This window comes from Acinonyx jubatus, chromosome A2 (assembly GCF_027475565.1).
Source record: "Acinonyx jubatus isolate Ajub_Pintada_27869175 chromosome A2, VMU_Ajub_asm_v1.0, whole genome shotgun sequence".
Classification (NCBI taxonomy): domain Eukaryota; kingdom Metazoa; phylum Chordata; class Mammalia; order Carnivora; family Felidae; genus Acinonyx; species Acinonyx jubatus.
Window position 1 is genome coordinate 154,191,033 of NC_069383.1, and position 23,032 is coordinate 154,214,064.

General features: G+C 48.2%; 1 protein-coding gene across 4 annotated transcripts; it reads right to left on the minus strand.

The window, feature by feature from the left end:
• Positions 1–1,013: 1,013 nt before the first annotated feature.
• LOC106987569 (cytochrome P450 4F3) lies at positions 1,014–20,401 on the minus strand. 4 transcript variants are annotated; one of them, XM_053219712.1, is made up of 13 exons: positions 20,244–20,401; positions 19,692–19,884; positions 17,589–17,733; positions 14,711–14,764; positions 14,490–14,617; positions 12,509–12,630; positions 11,500–11,770; positions 10,330–10,396; positions 10,011–10,140; positions 2,435–2,568; positions 2,274–2,338; positions 2,006–2,088; positions 1,014–1,633 (listed from the first exon to the last, which is right to left on the minus strand). In XM_053219712.1, the coding sequence occupies exons 2-13, from the start codon at positions 19,881–19,883 to the stop codon at positions 1,456–1,458; spliced, it is 1,569 nt and encodes a 522-aa protein (XP_053075687.1). In that variant the 5' UTR covers position 19,884; positions 20,244–20,401; the 3' UTR covers positions 1,014–1,455. The 4 variants fall into 4 exon arrangements, 3 of the variants coding, with proteins under 3 accessions (XP_053075687.1, XP_053075686.1, XP_053075685.1); XM_053219711.1 differs by lacking the exon at positions 17,589–17,733 and adding an exon at positions 15,842–15,986 and having other exon boundaries at positions 20,151–20,292; XM_053219710.1 differs by having other exon boundaries at positions 20,151–20,291.
• Between the last annotated feature and the right edge of the window lie 2,631 nt (positions 20,402–23,032).

Here is a 23,032-nt window from a genome sequence, read left to right on the forward strand (position 1 = left end):
TGAATAGATAATACATCCTACAACGGAATATTATTCCGCACTAAAAACAAGCGAGCCATCTAGTCAAGAAAAGACAAGAAGGAAGTTTAAATGCCTATTACTAAGTACAAGAAGCCAGCATGAAAAGTCTACATACAATATGATTCCAACTGCCGTACATCCTAGAAAAGGCAAAACTACGGAAAAAGTAAAAATATCAGTAGTTGCCAGGGGCTGAGGGGAGGAAGAGATGAAGAGGCAGAGCACAGGGGTGTTTTAAGGCAGTAAACTGCTCTGTATGATACTATAATAATGGATACATGTCATTATTGTAATAGGTCAACTTATATCAGAAAGCTTATTGTATACAAGTTTGGCTTAAACTCACCTTTCATGAATAATTGAGATAAAAGCTTATGTAGTTCCCTATTAGGGTTATCGGAAATTACTAACCGCCCTATCTCGCTTCCGTAACTTCGTCTGCTTGCTAAATGGATAACTTAGGTTGCAAAACGCTCCCTTATCCCTTCTACCAACATCTGGCCTAGGCAAAGACCAACATGTAAAAAGTCTCCAACTCACTGCCTCATGGTATCTTAGGTGTCTAACTATGATTGGTCATTTTAAACCCTCTTAGGACAAAGAACTTTAAATGGATAGGTTCCCACCAAAACTAAGGTCTGTATGTCACAATATAATTGGCTACCATGAAATGTTGTAAATTGTAATTGGTTAACTAAATAATGATGTATTCTGACTTGCTAAAATCCATATAAGCTCACTGCTACCTTTGTTCGGGGCCATTCTCTGCACTTTTCTCCTTAAGATCAGGAGATCAGGTTTGGCCCGGCCATGAATAAAATCTTGCCGCGCTTCTATTCGGCGTCTGGTGGTGTTTTTCGACAGCGCCCTGTTTCAATTATTCATTTGTCAAAATCCACCGAATACACAACACCAAGATAATAATGATGTGTCAATGTAGGTCCCTCCTTTGGAACAAATGTAGCGCTCTGATGTGAGATATGATGGTGGGGAAGGCTGTGTGTGTAAGGAGCAGGGGTTATATGGAGGGAGGGCTGGCAGGCAGTCTGGAGACCCCTTACCAGTTGTTGAATTTAGAGACTATTGGGAAAATTTAGAGTTTTAGTATGCTTTTCTTTGTTTTATTCTCTATCTGTTCATTGGAGATCTGAAGTGACCATAGATTTGATTTTGGGAGAACCCGCAATCAGCATGGGCGCGTGCCTGTGGTCAGCTGGAAAGGCTGTCAAGGTCTTGCGCTCACACACCCTCCACCCCACCTCCACCCCTACTCCCACCCCTCCCCCGCTCCCTGCGTTCCCGCAGGTCCCGAGCGCCCCCTGCTGGCTATCAGTGGCGCTCGGGCAGAGGAGACCACACAGTTCTAGTCCCGGGAATCTGCCAGGGTGCGTGTGTAGGGTCGGGGTGGATCCCAAGCCAGGGGGAGCTGGCGGGTCACTGGAGGCCCGCGCTCAGCTGCTCCACCCGCAGCCAAAGTCCGCCCTCGGCGCGCAGGATGAGCTCCGGCTTCCTGCGCGGCTCCTCCTTGTCGGGCAGGACCCGAAAGCGCAGCAGCGTGAGCGCCAGGACCACCTTTATCTCGGTCAGGGCGAACGTCTGCCCGATGCAGTTCCTGCGGGCGGCAGTGGGCACTCACTCGCCAGGGACCCCAGCAGGTCCCGTCGCGCCCCGAACCTGGCCCGGGACCGCCAGCCCCGCCCGCAGGGATACCGGAGGGGACTAACCGTGCCCGGGACCCCCATACGGGGGTCCCTGAGCTTGGCTCAGATCCCAGCCCTGAGCTCCCAGACAGAGGGAAGGGGCTCTGAGCACACCGCGGAGCCCTCCTTGGACCCAGCCACCCCCCACTGCCAGGCCTTTACCCCCAAACTCTGGAGGAGGGGAGAGAAGGAGAACCATCCTCAACACCCCCTTTCCCGCCCCCACAGCACGTCTGGGATCTCAGGCCCAGGCCCCTGCCCTCACCACCTCATCCCCACCTCACCTGGGTCCCGCGGAGAAGGGAATAAAAGCCAGGGAAGACCTTTCCTTGATGTTTTCTGGGTCAAAGCGGAAAGGATTGTATACCTGGGGGCGGAGAGAGGCCGGACTGTTGGATGGGGTTTCCCAGGACAGCCGGCTTTGGAGACACAGGTGTGCGTTTCATGGAGGGAGCGATTTGCCAGGTCAGAACCCTGAGCCCTCCCTTAGGGCCCGCTAGGGAAGTGGCCAAACATGAGGGTGGGTGGAGGGGAGGGAGGGGGAGGCAGCACCTCAGGGTCTGGCCACACGGATGGGTTGTGGTGGGTCCCGAAAATACTAACGAGGCAGATAACACCTGTGGGAGGGGAGGGGCCAGTCAGGAAGGGTTTCACCCTGCCTGATGGGCCCCTCTTCCTGCCCACGAGGCTCCTCCCCCTGGTGTTGTGGGCACCTTTGGGGATGACCCGGCCATCTGGGAGCACGATGTCCTGGGTACAGCAGCGGGAGACGACTGTGACCGGGGGGTGCAACCGCAGACTCTCCTTGATGCACATGGTCAGGAAAGGCAACTGGGCCAGGTCGTCCCTAAGGACCCCTCCCCCCCGCCCCGCAACAGTTATCCAGGGAGCAAAAACAGAGACCCTTACCCCCCACCCCCACCCCCTTTCTCTACTGCCCCATGAGATCATCTTTCCCTATAACGAAATAAATTCCAGATGGATCAAATATCTCCAAACCCATTAAGTTGTGCGCCTTAAAGATGTACAGCTTTTTAATGTGCCCATCACACCTCGATAAAGTGGTATTTGGAAAAGAAGGGCAGTATCACAGAAACAGGAGAGGAAATTTAGCTGGGTATTTTTAGAAGGTTTTCTGTGCAAAGCACAACACCCAAAATCCAACCATAAAAAGGTTTACGATTTTGCATAAAAATTAAATATGGTTTACTGCAAGAGAGCAAAATCAAAAGGCAATGAGTAGGAAACAAAAGAAACAGATCCAATGTTGCATTAGCTAGAGATCCTAGCTAATGCAATTAGACAAGAAAAAAAGAGAGTAAGGCAATCTGAAATGTGGGGGTGTGTCATTGTTGGCAGATAGTGACTCTATGCTTAGAAAACACAAGAGAATACACCAGAAACCTTTTATAAACATTGAAGATCCAGTAAGGGGGAGTGGGGGTGAATTCTTTTTCTTTAATCCCCTTCAATTTGTGTGGTGATGTATATTTTAATGATATAGTTAACTGGCTCAAAACTGGAAAATTATAAAACACCATTCTTACGACTCAACTCACTCATTTCCCATCCTCACAGTTTGCCTAGGTTCTTTTTTTTTTTTTAATGTATTCTTCCAGAGCTACTTTTTTGCATTAAAAAAATTATACAGTAGCATACTATATACTATACACACTGCTCTTTATCTTTTTCAGGCAACAGTACAGCAATCTCTTCTTGTATATTTCCTGGGACTTTTGTCAAAAATAAGGGTTTCCTTATTATGGAGCTATAAAATAATTTCCCATAGTTTTCTCTAAAGCATTTAAGGCACTTTTATTTTTTATTTTAAATTTGATTCCATCCTGGGGCACCTGCGTGGCTCAGTAGGTTAAGCATCCAACTTTGGCTCAGGTCATGATCTCATGGTTTGTGAGTTTGAGCCCCACACCAGGCTCTGTGCTGACAACTCAGAGCCTGGAGCCTGCTTCAGATTCTGTGTCTCCCTCTTCTCTCTGCTTCTCCCCCACTAGTGCTCTCTCTTTCTCTCTCTCTCTCAAAAATAAATAAACATTAAAAATTTTTAAATATTTGATTCCATCCTGATGTTGTCATGTTACAATACATGAGAAGCAGGTTGAGTTAACTTTTTTCTGGATAGCTCTGCAGTTGTTCCAAAAGCTTTTATTGAAAACATGTTTTTGGATACAAGACTCCATACTTAGTATTTACTATGTTCACTGGCACAAAATTTATATGCATATGAAAAAAATTATTTTTCTATGTTGAAATAACAACTAATTAGAAAAAATAAAAGAAGAAGAAGAAGAAGAAGAAGAAGAAGAAGAAGAAGAAGAAGAAGAAATAAATACCTGGATTAAAATTAGATATGAAATCTCTATATTCCAAATGAATTTATAAACTTCTCTCAATCCCAATAGAAGATATGATTCACCATAGCAATGAAAGTATCTTAGGGTTGTGGTGCCTGGGTGGCTCAGTCATTTAAGTGTCCATCTTTGGCTGAGGTCATGATCTCAGTCCTCGTGAGTTCAAGTCCCACATCAGGCTCTCTGCTGTCAGCACAGAGCTCACTTCAGATCCTCTGCCTCCCCCTCCCCCACTAGAGCATGCACTTGCTCTCTCTCTCTCTCTCTCAAAAACAAACATTAAAAAAATATATCTTAGGGTTAATTTAACCAAAAATGTATAAGATCTCTAAGAAAAATTTTGGACTTTATTAGAAGACTAAATAATATTTCAGTATCCAAAAATGGGGTATTTCTTCCACATTCTAGAATGGTATGCATTCATATTATGAAGTAATCTGTTTTCCACAAGTCAATCATATATTCAAGTCAACCTATAGAATATGTTCAATTCAAATGAAAATCTACCTGGTAGTTTTAAGAACTTGATAAACTTAATCCAAAACGTTTCCAAAAGAATAGAAGATCATGAAGTGCTAGGTCATTTTAAAAATGAAATATTAAAGGGGCGCCTGGGTGGCGCGTCGGTTAAGCGTCCGACTTCAGCCAGGTCACAATCTCGCGGTCCGTGAGTTCGAGCCCCGCGTCAGGTTCTGGGCTGATGGCTCAGAGCCTGGAGCCTGTTTCCGACTCTGTGTCTCCCTCTCTCTGACCCTCCCCCATTCATGCTCTGTCTCTCTCTGTCCCAAAAATAAATAAAAACGTTGAAAAAAATTTTAAAAATGAAATATTAAAGAGGCACCTGGGTGGCTTGGTCAGTTAAATGGCCAATTTCAGCTCAGGTCATGATCTCACAGTTTATGAGTTCAAGCCCCACATCAGGCTCTGTGCTGACCATTTAGAGCCTGGATCCTGCTTCAGATTTTGTGTCTCCCTCTCTGTCCCTTCCCTGCTCTCTCTCTATCTCTCTCAAAAATAAATAACCATTAAAGAAAAAATACTTAGTGAAATATTAAAGAAAAGGAACTCACTCTACCAGGTATTAAGACTTATTACAGGGGCGCCTGGGTGGCTCAGTCGGTTAAGCAGCCGACCTCGGCTCAGGTCATGATCTCACGGTCTGTGAGTTTGAGCCCCGCGTCGGGCTCTGTGCTGGCAGCTCAGAGCCTGGAGCCTGTTTCAGATTCTGTGTCTCCCTCTCTCTGACCCTCCCCCATTCATGCTCTGTCTCTCTCTGTCTCAAAAATAAATAAACATTAAAAAAAATTTTAAAGAAAAAAAGACTTATTACAAAGATGCAGTGATAAAACAAACAAACACACAAACAAACAAAAAACAGTGTGGCATTGCTGCAAAAATAGGAAAATAGACCCATGGAACAGGAGAGACAAGTAAGTGAAGCCCTAACATCTGGTAAGAAAAGCCCACAAAACCCTAGCATAAGGCTAGACAGTATGACTGTAAAAGAAAATTTGGACAAATCTGTCTCCATAACAATTAACTAGAAGTGCCCCTCAAAAGTCAAAAGGCAATCTTTAAATGAGTTATTGTAAGTAAATATGAAAAAAAGAGAAAAACTCAAAGAGAAAAATAAAGATGAGTACTAATCACATAACAAGAAATACAAATGGCTTATCAATGTATGCAGAAGAATGATCAGAATAAACATTTTATTTTTATTTATATTTTTAGAGGGGAGGCAGGGGACAGTGTGGAAGAGTGGCAAAGGGGGAGAGAGGGAGAGAGGGGGGAGAGAGAGAGAGAGAGAGAGAGAGAGAGAAAGAGAGAGAGAGAGAGAGAGAGAGAGAGAGAGAATCTCAAGCAGGCTCCACATTCAGCACAGAGCTCAGTGCGGGTCTCAGTCCCATGACCCTGGGATCATGACCTGAGCTGAAATCAAGAGTTAGACGTTCAACTGACTGAGCCACCCAGGCACCCCTGAATAGACATTTTTTTTAAAGAGACACACAAATGATGAATAAGTACATGAAAAGATGCTCAAAATCATTAATTATCAGGGAAATCCAAGTCAAAACCACAAGGAAAAATCACCTCACACCTCACAGCTGTTAGCACGGCTATTACCAAAAAGACAAGAAATAACAAATGCTGATGAGGATGTGGAGAAAAAGGAACCCTGGGCACTGTTGGTGGGGTTTTAAATTCACACAGCCACTGTGGAAAATAGTACGAAGTTTCCTCAAAAAAATTAAAAACTACAACTATCATGCTATCCAGCAATCTCACTTCTGGGTAGTTATCCAAAGAAGATGAAAACACTAACTCAAAAAGATATACGTAAACTTATGTTCATTGCAACATTATTTATAATAGCCAAGGTTATGAAAAACAGCTGTGTCCATCAATAGGTGAATGGATAAAGAAAATGTGATATATACATGCAGTGGAATATTACTCAGCCATAAAAAAGACATCTTGCCATTTGAGACAACATGGAGGGATCTTAAGGGCATTGTGCTAAGTGAAATAAGTCAGAAAGAGAAAGACAAGCACTGTATGATCTAACTTATGTGTAGAATCTGAAGAAACGAACAAACAACAAAAAAAACAGGCTCCTAGATACAGAGAATAGGTTGGTTGTTGTGAGGGGTGGGGGTGGGGGTGTAGGTAAGCAAATGGGTGAAGGATAACTTTCAGTTATAAAATAATTAAGTCATAGGGATGTAATGTACAGCATTACATAGTTACTGTATTTTAGTTAATAATACTGTATTGGCTATAGTTGACTATAATTAATAATACTGTGGTTAATACTGCTGTATTGCATATTTGGAAGTCGCTAAGAGAGTATTTCTTAAAAGTTCTCATCACAAGAAAAAAAATTCTATAATTATGTATGGTGAGAAATGTCAGCAAACTAATTGTGGTGATCATTTTGTAATATATACAAATATCAACTCATTTTTTTGTACACCTGAAACTAATATGATGTATATAAATGATACCTCAGTATTTAAAATGTTGGGAGTAGCCCCCAAAATGTGCAAAAGATGTTCAACCCCTTATTTAAATAAATATTCATTAAAAGAGGAAATATGAAAAATTGGCAAAGATTTAAAATTCAATACAATAATTCTATAGGTATGGGAAAGGTGGTAACATCAAATTCAGCTGATAGGAACAGATCTGAAATAGCTATTAAGATGACAAAAACTGAAACTGTCTTTGACTCAGCAATTGTCCTTCCGGAAATTTGCAGTGGAGAGACCTTTACATGTGTAAGTGTGGCCCAGTGTTCACAGATGCTGACTTATTGTTTGTTTTAGTAAAAAAGTAGAAACAATCCAAATATCCATCAATGGGAGATGTTAAGAGAAATTATAGTACAGCCATATGTTAGAATATCACACAGTAATCAAAACAGGAGGAAGTAGGGGGCACCTGGGTGGTTCAGTTGGTTGAGCGTCCAACTCTTGATTTCAGCTCAGGTCATGATCCCAAGCTTGTGGGATCAAGCATTGGGCTCTGTGCTGAGCATGGAGCCTGCTTGAGATTCTCTCTCTCACCCTCTTCCTTACTCCTCTTTCCTGCTTGCGTGCTCTCTCTCACACAAATAAAAAATTGTTTTTAATTTTTAAAGGAGGAATATGGGGGACACCTAAGTGGCTCAGTCAGTTAAGCCTCCAACTCTTGGTCTCAGCTCAGGGTATGATCTCACAATTCATGGGTCAAAGTCCCACATTGGGCTCTGCATGGGCAATGGGCATTGGCTCTGCATTGGGCTCTGCTTGGGATTCTTTCTCTGCCCCTCCTCTGCTTGCACTTTCCATCTCTATCACTGAATGAATGAATGGATGAATGCGGGGAATATGGTTCACAAGTCCTATCACACACTGTAGGATGAAAGGAAAATCAAAACAGAGACTCTGGAAAGCAATTCAGCAATGTCTACTCTAACTGAGAATACTAACATAAGGGTCCTTAACAAAGGGGTGAACCAAGTAAACCACTGAAAGCTTTGCAGCACACAGAGAGAAGGAGCTATAAGACACACTTTTGAGTGAATGGAACAAGTTACAAACAGTATGTATATGGAAATGTAAAATGTGTTAATGGACAAAAAGATTATACAGATGATAGATGATAGATAGGTGATATAGGTGATAGATAGATCGATAGATAATAGATGATAGATAGATGATAGATAGATGATAGATGATATAGATGATAGATAGATGGATGATACATAGGTAGATGATAGATAGTTATTGATAGATAATAGATAGATAGATAGATAATTATGGAAAGAGACATAGCAAATCAATGAGTCTAAAAGTTTAAAAACCCCTCAGGAGACAGAAAGGGGATTAAGTTGGCAGGGGAGGATGTTAATGATAACCATAGTCTCCTTTGTAACGTCTCAGAACAAGAACTTGTTCTCATCATTGCTTTTGTAATTCAAAACTATTTTTCAAAAACTCATATTCTGGGAAAAGGAAGAGATCTCAAGGATATGTTGTTAATGTGTAGACCTTAATTCCCACTTGGAAGGGGAGAGGAGATAGTTTTCATATAAATGTGGGTATAAAGATAGATGTCTTCTGGAAGGATACACAGAAAATCACTGACAAGTGTTCCTCCTAGGGCAAGGATTTTTTTAAAAGTTCATTTCTACTCTAAACTCTGTTTTGTATAGTCTTTTTTTTTTTTTACAAAGTGTATAATTTTGTTTGAAGTCTTGTTGAAAAAGCTTAAAAATATTTCCCTACCTCACAGGACTGCTGTGCTGAGCGAAGGCTTGGAGTGGAAAATATTAGGTAAAAAATGCCTGTCCAGTCCAATGCCTCTTCAACATCCCCCAGACCCTGGCCTGTCCCAGGCCTCAGAATCATTTTCCTGGTCCCCATGCAACAGCTTGTCCTCTCCAGTATGTTTCCCACACTAGCCCTAGAAAGATCTTCCTGGGGGTGCCTGGGTGGTTCAGTTTGTTGAGTGTCCGACTCTTGATTTCATCTCAGGTCATGATCTCAAGGTTCAAGTGATGGAGTCCTATGTCGGGCTCTCCAGTAAGCATGGAGCCTACTTAAGTTTCTCTCTCTCTCTCTCTCTCTCTCTCTCTCTCTCTCCCTGTCTCCCTCCTTCCCTCTCTCTTCTCCCTCTCCCTCTTCCATTCCTCCCCTCCTCTTCCCTTTTGTCCACCCTGTCCTCTTGAATTAACTGCACCCCAACTGTACCCAAACACCTACTGATCATCACTCAAGGTCTCAGCTGAGACACTCTCTCTACTCTTATCCTTGCCTCTCTTACTCTCCATCCTATCCCTGCCCAAGGGATGGACCCAGGGTGTCCTGATCTGAGTCTATTCCCCCAGCAGGCTGGAGCTCCAGGACACAGAATGGGCGAGAATTGGAGTAGAATTGGAGATGGCACACAACTGGGGACAGAAAGGCAGTGCAGCAGTGTTCTCTGAATGGGGACAGGATGAATGAAGGTGTTCCTGGACAAGAATTGAATGATTTCAATCCCTAGGTGTCCCCCATGAATCCTGGGCTGAACAGTATTGAAGGAGTTAGGAGGCAAGAGACAAGCAAAAACTCAGGGAGTGAAGATATTTGGGGGGCAGAGAGAGTGTGATTTAGGAGAGAAAAGTAAGGGAGTGGAGTGGAAGTTCACTTACAGAATATGTGCTAAGTGGTATCATCTGCCTTCATAATTGTCAATAATTCTCTTAGCAGCCCAGATCTTTCTGTCACTTTCCCCTGCTCTCCAGGCTAGGTACCAGACCCCTGCCTCTGGATTCTGCTCCTAGTCTCTCTAAGCAATAATGACACAATCAACAAAAAGTTCTTTCCCCTTCCCCAGCAGGGGAGCAGAGCCAATGAGAGGGGTTCCAGAACAGGACATGAGGACCTGCACTCACCATTCAATCTCTTTAGGCTCACGGTCCTTCAGGAGCTCTTGCACCTCCTGCCGACAGCGCTCCTGATACTCTGGGTGCTTCGCAAGGTTGTACAGGACCCAGGAGAGACCACTGGCCGTGGTGTCATGGCCTGAGAGGCAGCCAGACAGGCTTGGGTCTCTGGGCTTGTTCAGCACCAGAGGGCGGACAGCGCCCTTCGTTAGGGCCCTCAGGGAGGATGGGGAAGATGGGGTGGGATGGGGTGGTCCAGGGCCCACCTGCCAAGTCCCTGGGATTGGAGAGACTCCTACCCCCTGCAGTCCCACACTGGGATGCTTACCCCCAAACATGAAGGTGTCAGCTTCAGCTCGGATATCCTCATCTGACAATTGTTTTCCATCTTTGTCCTGGAGAGAGTATAAGACCACTCCACCCCACCCGCCCGCACACACAGCAAATCATATCCACTCTGAAAGCTCATAAGCCTAACTTGAGACAATCTCTGAAGCTCCATAATCCATCCAGAAACTATTACCAGAGGCCCCACCCCACATGCCTTCTCCTCCGTGGCCTCTTTGCCTCCTGTTTTGTCCCTGGTGAGAGGGATCAGTGATCCATGAATATCTTCATGTTTCTACATGGTGAGGACTTACTGGAAAGAAGTTATTGGCCACCTGGATTACAGGAGACTGAATGACAACTTCCCTTGGAAGTTGGAAATGAGCATTGCTCCAGAGCCATTTGCTCTCATTCTAGGATAGTAAATCCAGAGATTCCTTATCTCCCCTGGTGATAAGCCAACAGAACCTGTAGACTTTGCCTTCTCAGTGAAGACAATTGGTTTACACTCCAAAACACTTTTCTCTACTTCTCTCTCTCTTTCTCACACACACAGAAGGAGAAGGAGAAGGAGAAGAAAGAGAAAGAAGGAGAAAGAAAAGGAGGAGGGGGAAGGGAGGAGGAGGGGGAAGGGGGGAGGAATACAAGACACAGGCAGAGGAGGAGGAGAAGAAGAAGAAGGGGCAGATGTATCAGCAGTCCTATATAAGTTCCAAGATTCATAATGTAGAGGTACCTCTCCTATGATGGAAGCATGGTTGGTTGCATGTACAGATAAAAGCATCATGTAGCTCTCAGAAGAATTTTAGAATGAGGAACCATAGCTACAATTCTATGGCCACCCTTATTTCCATGAGTAACAAATGGGCTTCTCTGGATTCTAATATACAAATAAATAAATACACACACGCACACACACACACACACACACGCACGACTACCTTATTAAGTAGAGTAAAATCTCAGGCCCTTCACAGTTGCAGACTTAGCAGTCCCCTGCAGGTTACATTCCATAAAGTCATCCCTAAAACATATCCCTAATCCATCCCTCCTTTCCTCAAACACCACCCATGACTCCCCAGTGCCCTCTGGATCAAGTCTAAGTCTTCAATTTGAAATATGAAATCAAGGTCCTTTCTACCTCTTGAATCCAGATCCCAGAGAAACCCACCTTGGTCAGCAGGAGCACATCAATGAAGTCCAAAGTCTTGGCCTTAGCCTTGGCCTTGAGGAAGTCATCAACACCGTCATCGGGGAGAGTGCGGCGCCGTTCCTGGATGACAGCATCTGTGAAGTTGTGCACCAGGCGGCAGGCTCTGTGGAAGCGTTGCCCATCTGGAGTGAGGTAGTACAGGAAGTCCATGTGCATGAAGATCTGCTGGTGCCGTTTTGCCACAAGGGCACTGAGCTCTAAGATGGCAGCAATATATTCACTAGGCTTCCTGCAGGATGAGGGCATGAAGGAAAGTAACAACTTAGCTCACCTGAAGGCTGAGAAAATGCCTGATACCAGCAGCTGGGAGATATAGCCCATCAGAAAACTGAGTATCCAGGAACAGATGGCCCCACAGATACATGGTGGGGATGATCCAGGACACGTGACTCTCCAGACTTTCTTCTCTCCCTGATTCCCATTTCTGTGAGCTGCCTCCATGAACCCAGAACCCAGCTGACACATTATGCTTCTCTCCTCTCTCTCCATACAGCTCAGATTTCATCTTCTCCCATTTGGTCAATGGACCCAATCCCCTCTCTAATCTTGCATCCAATTTCACACCATCCATTGTCTACACATCAGTTGGTCTTCTCCAGACTCAGATGTCCAAGAACAGCTTTGCCCATGACCCTCACCTGCTCAAACCTCAGATAAAGTTCATACCCTTTTGCCTGGATTTTGAATGTCCTTAAGATATAGCTCCTGCCAACCCTTCCAATCTCATTCCCAAGGTGGCTCCTTACTGTGGCACATGCTTCACTCATCCTAGTCCCTGGGCCTTTGTCAAACATTTCTGCTTACCTGAAAGGATCACTCTTTCTCTTTCCCTTCCTTGTCCTTCTTTGTCCAACTCTGATCCATCTCCTCCAGGAAGTCCCATCTGATTGCCCTGGTCATCCCTCCCCTCCCCATCTACTCCGTTGGGTCTACAGTTCATGTTCCCAGGTCCTGAGCAAGCACTCACTCCTGGCAATTGCTGTCAAAACTGAAGACACATTTCTGCAGACTGTCCAGGGTCATGAGGCTGATGTGCTCAAACATGTCCAGACGGGTGCTGCCCTCTGAGACCAGGCGCTTCCACTTGGCCTGGGCAGAGAAGGAGGCAGAGCTGGGGCTGGGACCTGCCTCCTCTGAACCCCTCTCCAACACCAACCACCAAGAGGGGATCCACCAGACCCAGGCTCCTCGTCCTCCACCCCAGGCACCCATCCTCAGGGAGGACCAGGCTTGGGTGGGAGTACAAACTCTTACTATTAAGATCCCATGGCTGAGAGTCAGAAGACCTGAGTTCAAATCCTGACTCTGCCTCCTACACCCCTGTGTGCCCTTGGTCAACTCACTGCTGCCCTCTGGACTCCACCTGTCAAAGCTTCAGTAACAGTTAATATGACTGGCTCTGTTGTCAGACAAACCAGGTTGGAATCCCAGCTCCACTCATTAGCTCACTTGCTAGCTGTGTGAATGCAGGCAAGCTCCCTAACTTCTCTGAACCTATTTTCACCACCTGTAATGAGGTAATAATAATCATCTTTACCTCATATGGTTGTGAAAATCAAATTAGACAATATATGTCATGGAATGTGCACATAGATTCTGGTGTATAGTAAGTTCTTGAGAAATGTTAGCTTTCATCATCTTAATTGTCATAAATTAAGAAAAATTCCCCTATGTTGAAAGAGGCAATTCATGGGCCCTGAGCACCCCTCCACCTTTTTGCTAGGTATGCCCAAAAAAGGCAAGGCTCTGATATTCTTTACTTAGGCATTTCTCAGAGTTGCATTTTCAGCAAACACACTTAAGGAATAAGGTAATATTTCCCACACACAAATGTCAGGCTTGCTTTTAATTACCAGACGTCATAGAGTCCCTGAACCTGGTATGTCTCTCCTGTAATGCAACATACTGCATAAGCATTGAAGCCCACCTATGTTATCCTCACAGGATTTGGTGACTTAGAGAAAGAATGCAAACCAAGAAGTACGTGTGCTTGCTGTGCTATGAGTAATAAATTGTTCTTTGTCTCTGACACAGGAGTCTCGTGTCTTCCGGCACAATCCACAAAACCATAACAATCTCACTCCTTAGCTTGCAAGTGTGAAAATAATCCCAGGCCCTTCACAAAACCCCCACCTCCAATTCTTCACTTCCTTATATCCACACCTTTTCAATGTGATTTTTCAGCAACTCCCATTAAAAGGTGGATGCTTTTTCACCACCTTTTGATTCTATAATGGCCTTTTGACTTGCTTTGGCCAGTCGACCATAGCAAAAATGACAAGGTGATCATCTTAAACCTAGATCTCAAGAGGCATTGAAGCCTCCTCTCAGTCTCCTGGAACCCTGCCTCAGCCATGGGAACAAGCCTGAGATGCCTTCTGGAGGGAGAGAATCACATTAAAGAAAGTTCAGTTGTCCAAGCTGAGACCACCCTAGGTCAGCCTGCAGCCAGCCACTCCTCGAACATGTAAGAGGGCTGAGCCCAGATATGCAAAGTACATACCTGACCCAGAGCTGATCACAGGCACTTGTGATCCCATCCATGTCCAGAAAACCAACTGACTCACAGACAGGTTAGCAATAATAAACCCTTATTGCTTTAGACCAATGAGTTTGGAAGTGGTTCGTTAATTCAGCATAACTACTATGCAACCTTCATGGATAACCAAGTGGGTCTCAGGTTCGAAGGCTTCTTTGTAAGGGAAACTTTGAAATTAACACCTTCTGAGCACCTGCTATGTGCCAGGGACAGGAATACATTACATTATCTTGACTACCCTGCATAGTGGGGACCATTATTCCCATTATATAGCTGAGAAAATTGAGGCTCAGAGAGGAAGAGCAATGGCCCCAAAGCTGTCTAGGAGAGCCAGAATTCCAGACAAGATATCTCAGAGCCTCCATCACCCCCAAGACTTCAGCTGGGACCCTGGGTTCAAGAGACTCACATGCATGACATTTACACTGTCATTGAAAATTTTCACATAGTGCTTCAGGATGTTGAAGTGGAAGGCAGGTGTCAGCATGCGGCGATGGCTGCTCCATTTGTCACCAGCACTCAGCAGGAGCCCATCCCCTAGTAGAGGCAGCCGCAAGAAATGGGCAAAGGCACTGTTTCCCCCTGGGTCCCCAAGGTTGTCTCCAGTCCCCTTCACCCACAGTTACTCACCCAGCCAGGGCTTCAAGAAGCTGTAGAAGACCGCGTCCTTGGGTGCAATGGCAGCTGACACGAATAAGGACCATCAGGGGTCATGGGGAGGGGGAGGGGAGGGGTTTGGGTTGGGGGAGTGGAGGGCCCAGCCAGGGGAATTCATACTCCCTCCAAGACCAGCTTAGCAGGAATGGGGACAAGAGCAGAGGAAACAGAGTGGGGAGGTGAGGGGGCACCATATCAGGCTGCAGCACAGAGCAGAGCAAAGGCAGAGCCCATGGACACACCCCTATGTACTTAGATGCTCCCTAAAATGTGGCACAACACATGTTGTGCCAGTCCAACATGTTCGAAACACCTGAGCACATATCAGCACTCCATAAAATGCCTTTACAGGGACCTAGGACATCGCATCTGTCCCAGAACTCTCTGACATCTCTTGACATGGCCCCAACACATGTTAACATGCCCTGGCATGAAACAACATGTATAACACACACTGACCTGATGCAGCAACCTCTGACATGGACCCAGAGACAATCTGACACGACTCACAGATGGTCCCAGGCAGGACTTAAATACGGTCCCACTAATGTCCCAGGCATGGACCAGGTATGACCCAGCCATATCCTAAGACCTGCCCTGGACAAGGCTCACATAAGGCCTCAGCATTTCTCAGAAGGACTCGAGGTTCCAGACCTCAGACAAACTCCAAACATGGTCCAGACACGACCCACAGGAGAACCAGACAATCTCAAATAGCATCCCAGACAAAAAAAAAAAAAAAAAAAAAAAAAACAGACACACTCCCCACATGCCTTGAATATCCTTGGCCACAGGTGAGCCCCAGACATGACTAAGGCCATCTTCATGGTTACCATGTACCATATGCCAGGTATAACCAGGTATAAAGTATATCGGCCGTAACCAGAACACAGGTGGAAACATAAACGTGACCAGACCTGGCCATACAGCAGACATCGCACAATCACACCCTAGGTGTGAGCAGACGTGACCAGAGATCTGGCATGTGGGGTCCAGGCAAGACAGAGGCAGTGGCATCCCCACAGCTGCATCTGGGTCACCCACCACGCTGTCGGCAGCACAGAGACTTCAGCAGTGAGCAAGCCGTGGCCGTGGGGTGTCTACCTGGAGCAAAGAGCACAGGCTTGATGCAGGTGGGGTGGAAGATTCGGATGACTGCATGCCAGGGACCCACCCACCAGCAGCACACATCCCCATAGGTGCTCGCCAGGTTTTGTGTGTACAGAAGACCTTCCTCTGAGCTCTGAATCTGAGGAGAAACAAAAAGGACCCCATTCACAGTCTTTCTAGATGGCCAGATGGAAGGACCCTGCAGAGAAAAGACCCAGACCTGAGACCTGTGCATCCTTTCCAGCAGCTCAGTCTCCTCCTGGAATCCTTCCCCAGACCCTTGGTACAACAATTGGGGCTCTTTGGTTACAGGAACAAAAAGTGTCTTTCCCCCATTTGGATCCCAAACACCACATTCACCTGGCTTCTCCTCTCTCCTCATTTTCCATATAAGAAAACTGAGACCCTGAATGATGAAGTCATTTGCCCCCAGTCTCCCAGATGGTAAGTGGCCTGCCAGAGATCTGAGCCCAAGTCCATCAGAATTCCAGGACCTGAGTTCTTAGCCATCAAACTGCTTTGAGCCCCAAAACAATAGCTCTGAGAACCTACACTTGCCAAGACTGGGTAATCAGAGCCACAGTGATTAAATGAGAAACTGACCCTGGGATGCAGCCCAAGAAAATTAAAGGGGCAACTTTTCCCCTGGAACTGTTGGGAATAAACTCGCTTTCCCATGGGGGGTTGAGTTTCTTTGCCAGAATGAAAGTGAAGCCATCACAGAGGAAAACAGAACTGAAACAATGAAGACAGATTCTTGATGATGTTATTTGAGACCTGGATCCAGCCATGCCTGAAGACAATGCTCCCTGGACTTCACTGTAAATAGATTTCCTTTCTTTGATTAAACCACATAGGGTTGAGTTTTCACCTCTCACAACTGAAAAACACCTTGGCAGCCAGAGAGAGCTGGGTGTCTTCCCAGAGTCACCCAGAATTTGGGCGTTAAAGCTAAGGTTTCTGTTGGATGCTGCTTATTCCCCTGCTCAGCCTGGCCTGTCTGGAAGTAGAAGAAACAGAAGCAAGTGAAGGGAGCTAGGCTGGGGTAGAGTCCCATCAAGGAGATTCCTGGACCCTCAAGCAGAAGAGCAATGAACTTGGAGCAGACAAGATTGTAGAATAGGGTGGAAGGAACCAACCCACCAGAGGTGGGTGTCACAGAAAAAGCAGCGCAGGTACTCTGCCAACACTTGTTGCTCTGGGGATGGGGATGGGTGGGACTGAGGCCAGGCCTGGCAGGGGACCTCAGATGCTATTGATGTCCATCGCACCACTCTGCCCTCTGCTTTAAAAAAATTTCTGCTTGTCATTCCATACCCAGTTCCAATAATTCCTCCTCTAGGAAGTCTTCCAGCCTGCCCCAGCAGAGGCCTTGATTCGTCTGTGGGATGACACAGCCATGTCCCTCTGGCCAATTCCTTACCTCACCAGGTCAAGGACCTCTCTGTCAACCCATCTCCTCAAGATTGAGAGTTCCTCCAGGACTGGGCCTTGGATTGAGGTCTCTTGAGGTCCCAGTGGTGCCCAGGACACCAGGGTTGGGGTGGGGGATTAGACAACAGTGGAAGAAGGAGACAGTGAGATGAGGATTGACAAACACAAGAAGGGAAGAGGAAGATGGCTGAGAGAGAAGGGGGAAGTGAGGCCAGTGACCCGCTGGTGTTGCGTGAAGCTTGGAGAAAGAGGGGCTGACAGCCGTGGGTTGTGTCACAGCCCATCACCACAAGCTCTGCATGAGTACCTGAGGCATTGGTGATAGTCCGGATCATGTCAGGGTGGCACAAAGTGATAAGGGGCATGGTGGGGCCCAGCCACGTCACAAACCCCTTCGAGTAGGCGGCCACCAGCTGAATTAAGACCCTCAAGCCCTGCTCTGTGGGGTGGACCTACAAGCAAGACAGGGGCCATCACCTCCACAGAAGGAACCACAGCAAGTTCCCCTGCGACCTCTGCAGTGGTCAGTGTGTCCAGACTCTGCATAGATGGAGGGGATCTCTGTTTCTTCCTGCTCCTTCCCTTGGGGGCAGAGGGATCCCGGAAGACTCTCCATGTCGCAAGGGTCCATCCCAAGACACAGGGAGAAGACATGCTCTCTGCCCCCAGAGAGGCCGACCTTGGCTTGAGAAGTCAGATCTTTCTTCTTCTGGGAGTCGGTCCAATCTCAGGGAGGTGCCCACGGGAACAGCAGGGTGGCCTCACGTTTTGTACTGGGGCTCGTTCCCATGTCCTGTCATGTCCTGGCCAGTCCACACAGCCCCCCGCTCCCCAGATGGTGAAGGTATGCAGACCTTCCAGCTCTGACAGACCCCAGGACACAGGTGTGAGCTCTGCCCATCAGTCAGGAGGGCAGCTCCCACCTACGTCCTCTTCTGCCCACCAGCTGGCATGGTTCATCCCATCTGTCTGTCTGTCTGTCTGTCTATCTGTCTATCTACCTCTACCTATGAACCTATGGACTATCTATGAACCTATCCCCTGAACCTATGGACTCCCCCATCAGCCGTGCCTTTTACAAATGAAGAAACCCAGGCCGCGTCCCCCAAAAGGAGAAGGAGGGGGGCTTGCCTCCCAGTGACGCATCCTCTCCAATCCCACGGGAAGCCCCATCCTGGCCTGACAAATACTTCCAGGTGCTCCAGACAGGTGAATACGAGTCATTTTCACTTTTGGGACTGTTCCCTGCTCCCTAAGAACCCTGAGGCATTTGAGGAGATTGGCCCAGAGAGGGAGAGTGACTCAGCTGAGGTCACAGCAAGAGGGACTGGAGGAAAGAAGAGTGACCAAGACCAGCCTCCATGGCCAAGCCCTGGAACAGGGAGTGGAAACGGCAACTTTATAACATTCCTGCTGCCCCGAGGGTTTGTCAAGAACATTCCCAGACCCAGCATCTCAGGCAAAGTTCACAATGAGCTTGGAATGCCCTCATTCCAAACTTGGCCACAATGAGCAGTAAAATAGCAGGAAGTCCCTCCCCCAGCTGTGGTCCTCATGCTGGGCAGTTAAGGAGAGCTGTGCTCCTCCCTCAGCCTGTCTGGGGATGGGAAGGGCTAGCCGCTCATCCCTTTGACCTTGAACATGGCAGGTAATGGCAAGCTCACCACCACATAGCTCACCACCTATGTCATCAAACACTTACCTGAGTGCCTACTGTATGCCAGCTCCTGGGCTGGACAATGTAGTATCTGATCCCCAGAGCAACTATCCAGATAAAGAGGTGGAAAATAAGTAACTGGACAATTAATTCTTTAAGTATGAGCAGACCCAAGTCAAAGGTCCGTGCAGGTGGGGAGTCAAAGAAAGCTTCTGTAAGGGGAAGTGAGCAGTTAACTTTATTCAGGTTGGGCAATGGGCCCATTGGGACATCTCAGCAGGGAAGTGTAGACTGAGAGGAAGCCTTCCAAGGGAGGGGTGTGGGTGGAGAGCTAGACCCCTGTGAGTCGAGGTGGGGAGGTCATAGGTAATTCCTGTAGGTAAGTGAGCAGACACAAGGGAATGGGCCAGGTAAGGAGCAGACCCTGGACAGTGCCCCCTGAGAAGGTCTCTGGGGCAGCCATGGACACTGGGAATGCCAAGGGACCCTGCTCTGTGCAGCCCGCCCTGGGAGCCCTTCAGAGGGACATTAATGTGGGGAAGGGAGGCAGGAAATGGATCCCAAACAGGCTAGGGGTGCGAAGATGAAGATGTGGAAATGGCCTGGGATGAATGAGTGATTACAGAACGGCTCCCTAGCCTTCCTCATTCTCTGCTGTCCCAGACCCCAGTCCCACCCCAGGTCCCCCGTTCCCCACCCCTGGGAAAGTGCATCCACCCCGAGCCCCAGGCCCATCCTGCCACCCACACTCACCAGTCCGAGGTGACCCCAAAACCAGTTCCGCTTCGGAGGCTGCGGGAAACACCGGAGGCGGCAGCAGGTGTCATAGAAGCTGTAGCTCCAGGCCAGGACGCGGGCCCAGAGCCAGGAGACCCCCACCAGCAGCAGGAGCAGCCATGGGGAGGCTGCCACCTGCCCAAGTCCCAGCCAGGACAGGCTCAGCATCCTGGAGGCAGAGGGGACAGATTTTCCTGAGGCCGAGGAAATGGGCCCAAGGGTGAGCTCTCTGGACTCTTCAGGAACACAGGGAGAGCCCCTCCCCCACACCGGGACGGGAGGGGCATGGACAGACAGGGGTAGGGATAGTGAGTGCTCAGCACTGGGCAAACAGTGATTCAGAGAGGGGAGGAGGACCTAGACAATTCCAGAGGGAGAGGCAGAGTGAGTGAGAGGGAGACAAAGACAGAGAGTGAGAGATAGCTAACCACCCACCAGTAGCCACTCTGCTCCCAGCTGCTCTCTGGAGCCACCCCACCCTTGGGCAGCATCCTTCACTACCCAGGATCAAGACCCCCAGCCAGGTACCTTCAGACCACGGCAGCTTATCCACACAGCCTCCTCTCCCCTCCTCTTGGAAAGTCTTTGTCCCTGGTGCCTGACCTAGGGGACACTGGCAGTGGCCAGGCTAAACCAGCCAATCCCTGCCTGCCTGCTTACCTCCTCCCCACCTGGCAGTGGCCCAACTAGTAGGTGGGGGAGGGGGACTTCCGTGTTATAAAGAGAGTATGCGAATGAGTTCTCACAACTCAGCATCCCCCACATGGGGGTGGGGGATCCGTTGACAGATGGGCAAAGGTGACTCCTGGCCCCCAACTAACAGCCACCCCTGTTCTTTCAAGGCCAGCAGGGTGAAGCAGGGAAAAGCTGGAGCGTGAGAGTTCAGGTGCCATGGGGGCAGGGTGCAGCCAAGCCTAGTCCCAAAACATCTCTGGGGCTCCTCTCCACGTACGAGGCAGGTCAGAGGCATGCACCATTTCCCAGCGCAGAATCAGGAAGCCTCGGGCCTCCGGGCTGCACAGCCTGGCAGGAGTTCAAGCCCTGCCTCCAAGCAGCCTAGGGCCTGGGCTGACACAAGACCGCAGGGGGCAGGAACAAAAAGCCCTTCTGGCTGGAGGTTACTTGCATCAGACTCAGGGGGTAAAGGGCCCAGTGGGAAGAAGGCACCTGGAGGTGAGGGAGTAAGGCTGCAGGAGGCCAGGAGAGGGAGGGGGGCCCAGACAGAGCTGGGAGACCCTGCACGCAGTTCAGCCCCCTCCTGGCTGTGACCTTGGGTTGTGCCGGCCCTCTCTAGGCTCAGTCTTGCCATCTGGGAAATGGGATGTCAGATGAGGGCCTGAGAGGGGGACAGAAGACGGTTCCACAGGAAGGTAGGAAGGATCAGGGACCCCCAAAAAGATAAGTTGCCAAGAAAGAGCTCGTGACTAGTGTGTGTGCTGCTCTGTGCCAGCGTTCCACATAAAGTAAACCTACTGTTTGCAGAAGACTGTCTGTAAAGTGTGCCTACTATGTGCTGGGTACCGCAAAAACTGTGCCTACAGTGTGTTGGGAACGTTACATGAAGTGTGCCCACCACGAGCCAGGTACGTCGTATAAAGTACACCCACTGTGCGCCCCTTCTGTTTGACACAAATCCTGTCAACCGTATGCCAGGTGTTGACCTAAAGCATGCCTACATGTGCTGGGGAACTCTACAAGGCATGCCTACTAAGTGCTAGGTGCTCTGCATAAAGCACAGCTACTGTGTGTTGGGTGTTCCATGGAAAGTATACCTACTGTGTGCCCGGTGCCCTCTTAGAGTTCTCCTACTGTGTGGCAGGTGCTTTACGTGAAATAAGCATACTCTGTGCAAAGTACTTTACATAAAGCATGCCTACTGTGTGCCATGTACTCTTTGCTGTGTCCTCTGCAAAAACCTTGACTACGGTGTGGCAGGTGCTCGACATTAAGCATGGCCATTGAGTGCCAGGTCCTGTGCATAAAATGCTCCTTCTGTGTGCCAGGTACTCTATGTAAAGTAAACCTATTGTGCACCAGGTGTTCTGCCACTCAGATAATGCAACATCTCGGCCCCCTCTCCCCCCCACCTGCCAACTCCCTGGGCCAGTGCCCTGGAATCAGAGAGAGAGAGATCCAGGCGATGACATCCATAGGAGGGAAGATGCCTAGTGAACAGAAGAGCAAACTCTGGCCCAAGAGCCAGAAGGCCCAAAGATGCCTATTTAACAGAAGAGCAAACAGAAGAGGCTCAGAGAAAGCAAGCCTCTGGCCCAAGTTGCAGAGCTGGGAGGATCTCAGGTCTGCCACACTCCTAAGACGGGGCAAGCTTGGCAAAGCTACTGAGCAGGGGACGGGCAAAGAGTCGTCCTGACACGGGCAGAGTGCTGGGAAGACCCCAAACCTGCCTCTCCCTCCGGCCAGGGGGTCCAGGTGGCTGGTCCTGAAGCCCTCCGTGGGGTGGGTTGCACCCTCTTCCCACCCCACCCCCAGATTTCCTCCCCCTCCATGGAGGCAGCCCTCCCCTGCTAGCAGGCCCATCCATATCAGGGCCAGGAGGCAAGGTCAGAGGACAATGATCCAGGCAGAATCCTGGACACACAAGAGAAAGAGCACCCAGTCGCTAGAGTGGCTCAGCTCACTGTGCACCTACTGTGTGCCAGGAATGGGCAGCCAGCTACAGCAGGAATGGCATTTGTCCACATGAGCCACGATCCCGTTTTAAGACCTGTAGATACATTAACCACGTTTTTCTCCCTATTGTACAGCTGTCCCAAGTCACACAGCCAGTGGAGCCACCCTGGGCACCGGGGCAGCCCCCACTTCCCACTAGGTGCCCTGACCCTCTCAGCCACGCTCCTTCCCCTCTGCAGATGGGCATTTCATTAGCGCCACCTCCTAAGATAGCAGGAATCATTTTAAAAGCCGACGCACGTAAAATACATAGGACAGAAGAAGGGCGGGCTTAATAAATGCCAGTCACTGTTCTCGCTGCTGTTGTTGTGGTGCAATTATCCAACAGCCCCACAATTCACGAGCCCGTTTTGACAGAGGAGGAACCAGAGATTGAGACAGGTGAGGCAACTTGCTACAGCCCCACTGCTAATGAGGTGAATATGACAGCACAGACGGCAGCAAAGCCTACAACATACTACATGCTCATTAAATATCTGGGGATGAAAGAAAGGTTTGCAGCCATGAGTTCTAAGGATCGGTTACTCAGTGTGGTCCTCAGACCTCCACCGTAGACATCACCTGAGAGCTTGCGGGACATTCAGAATCTCGCACCCCGGCCCAGAAATATTGACTCCAAACTGCGT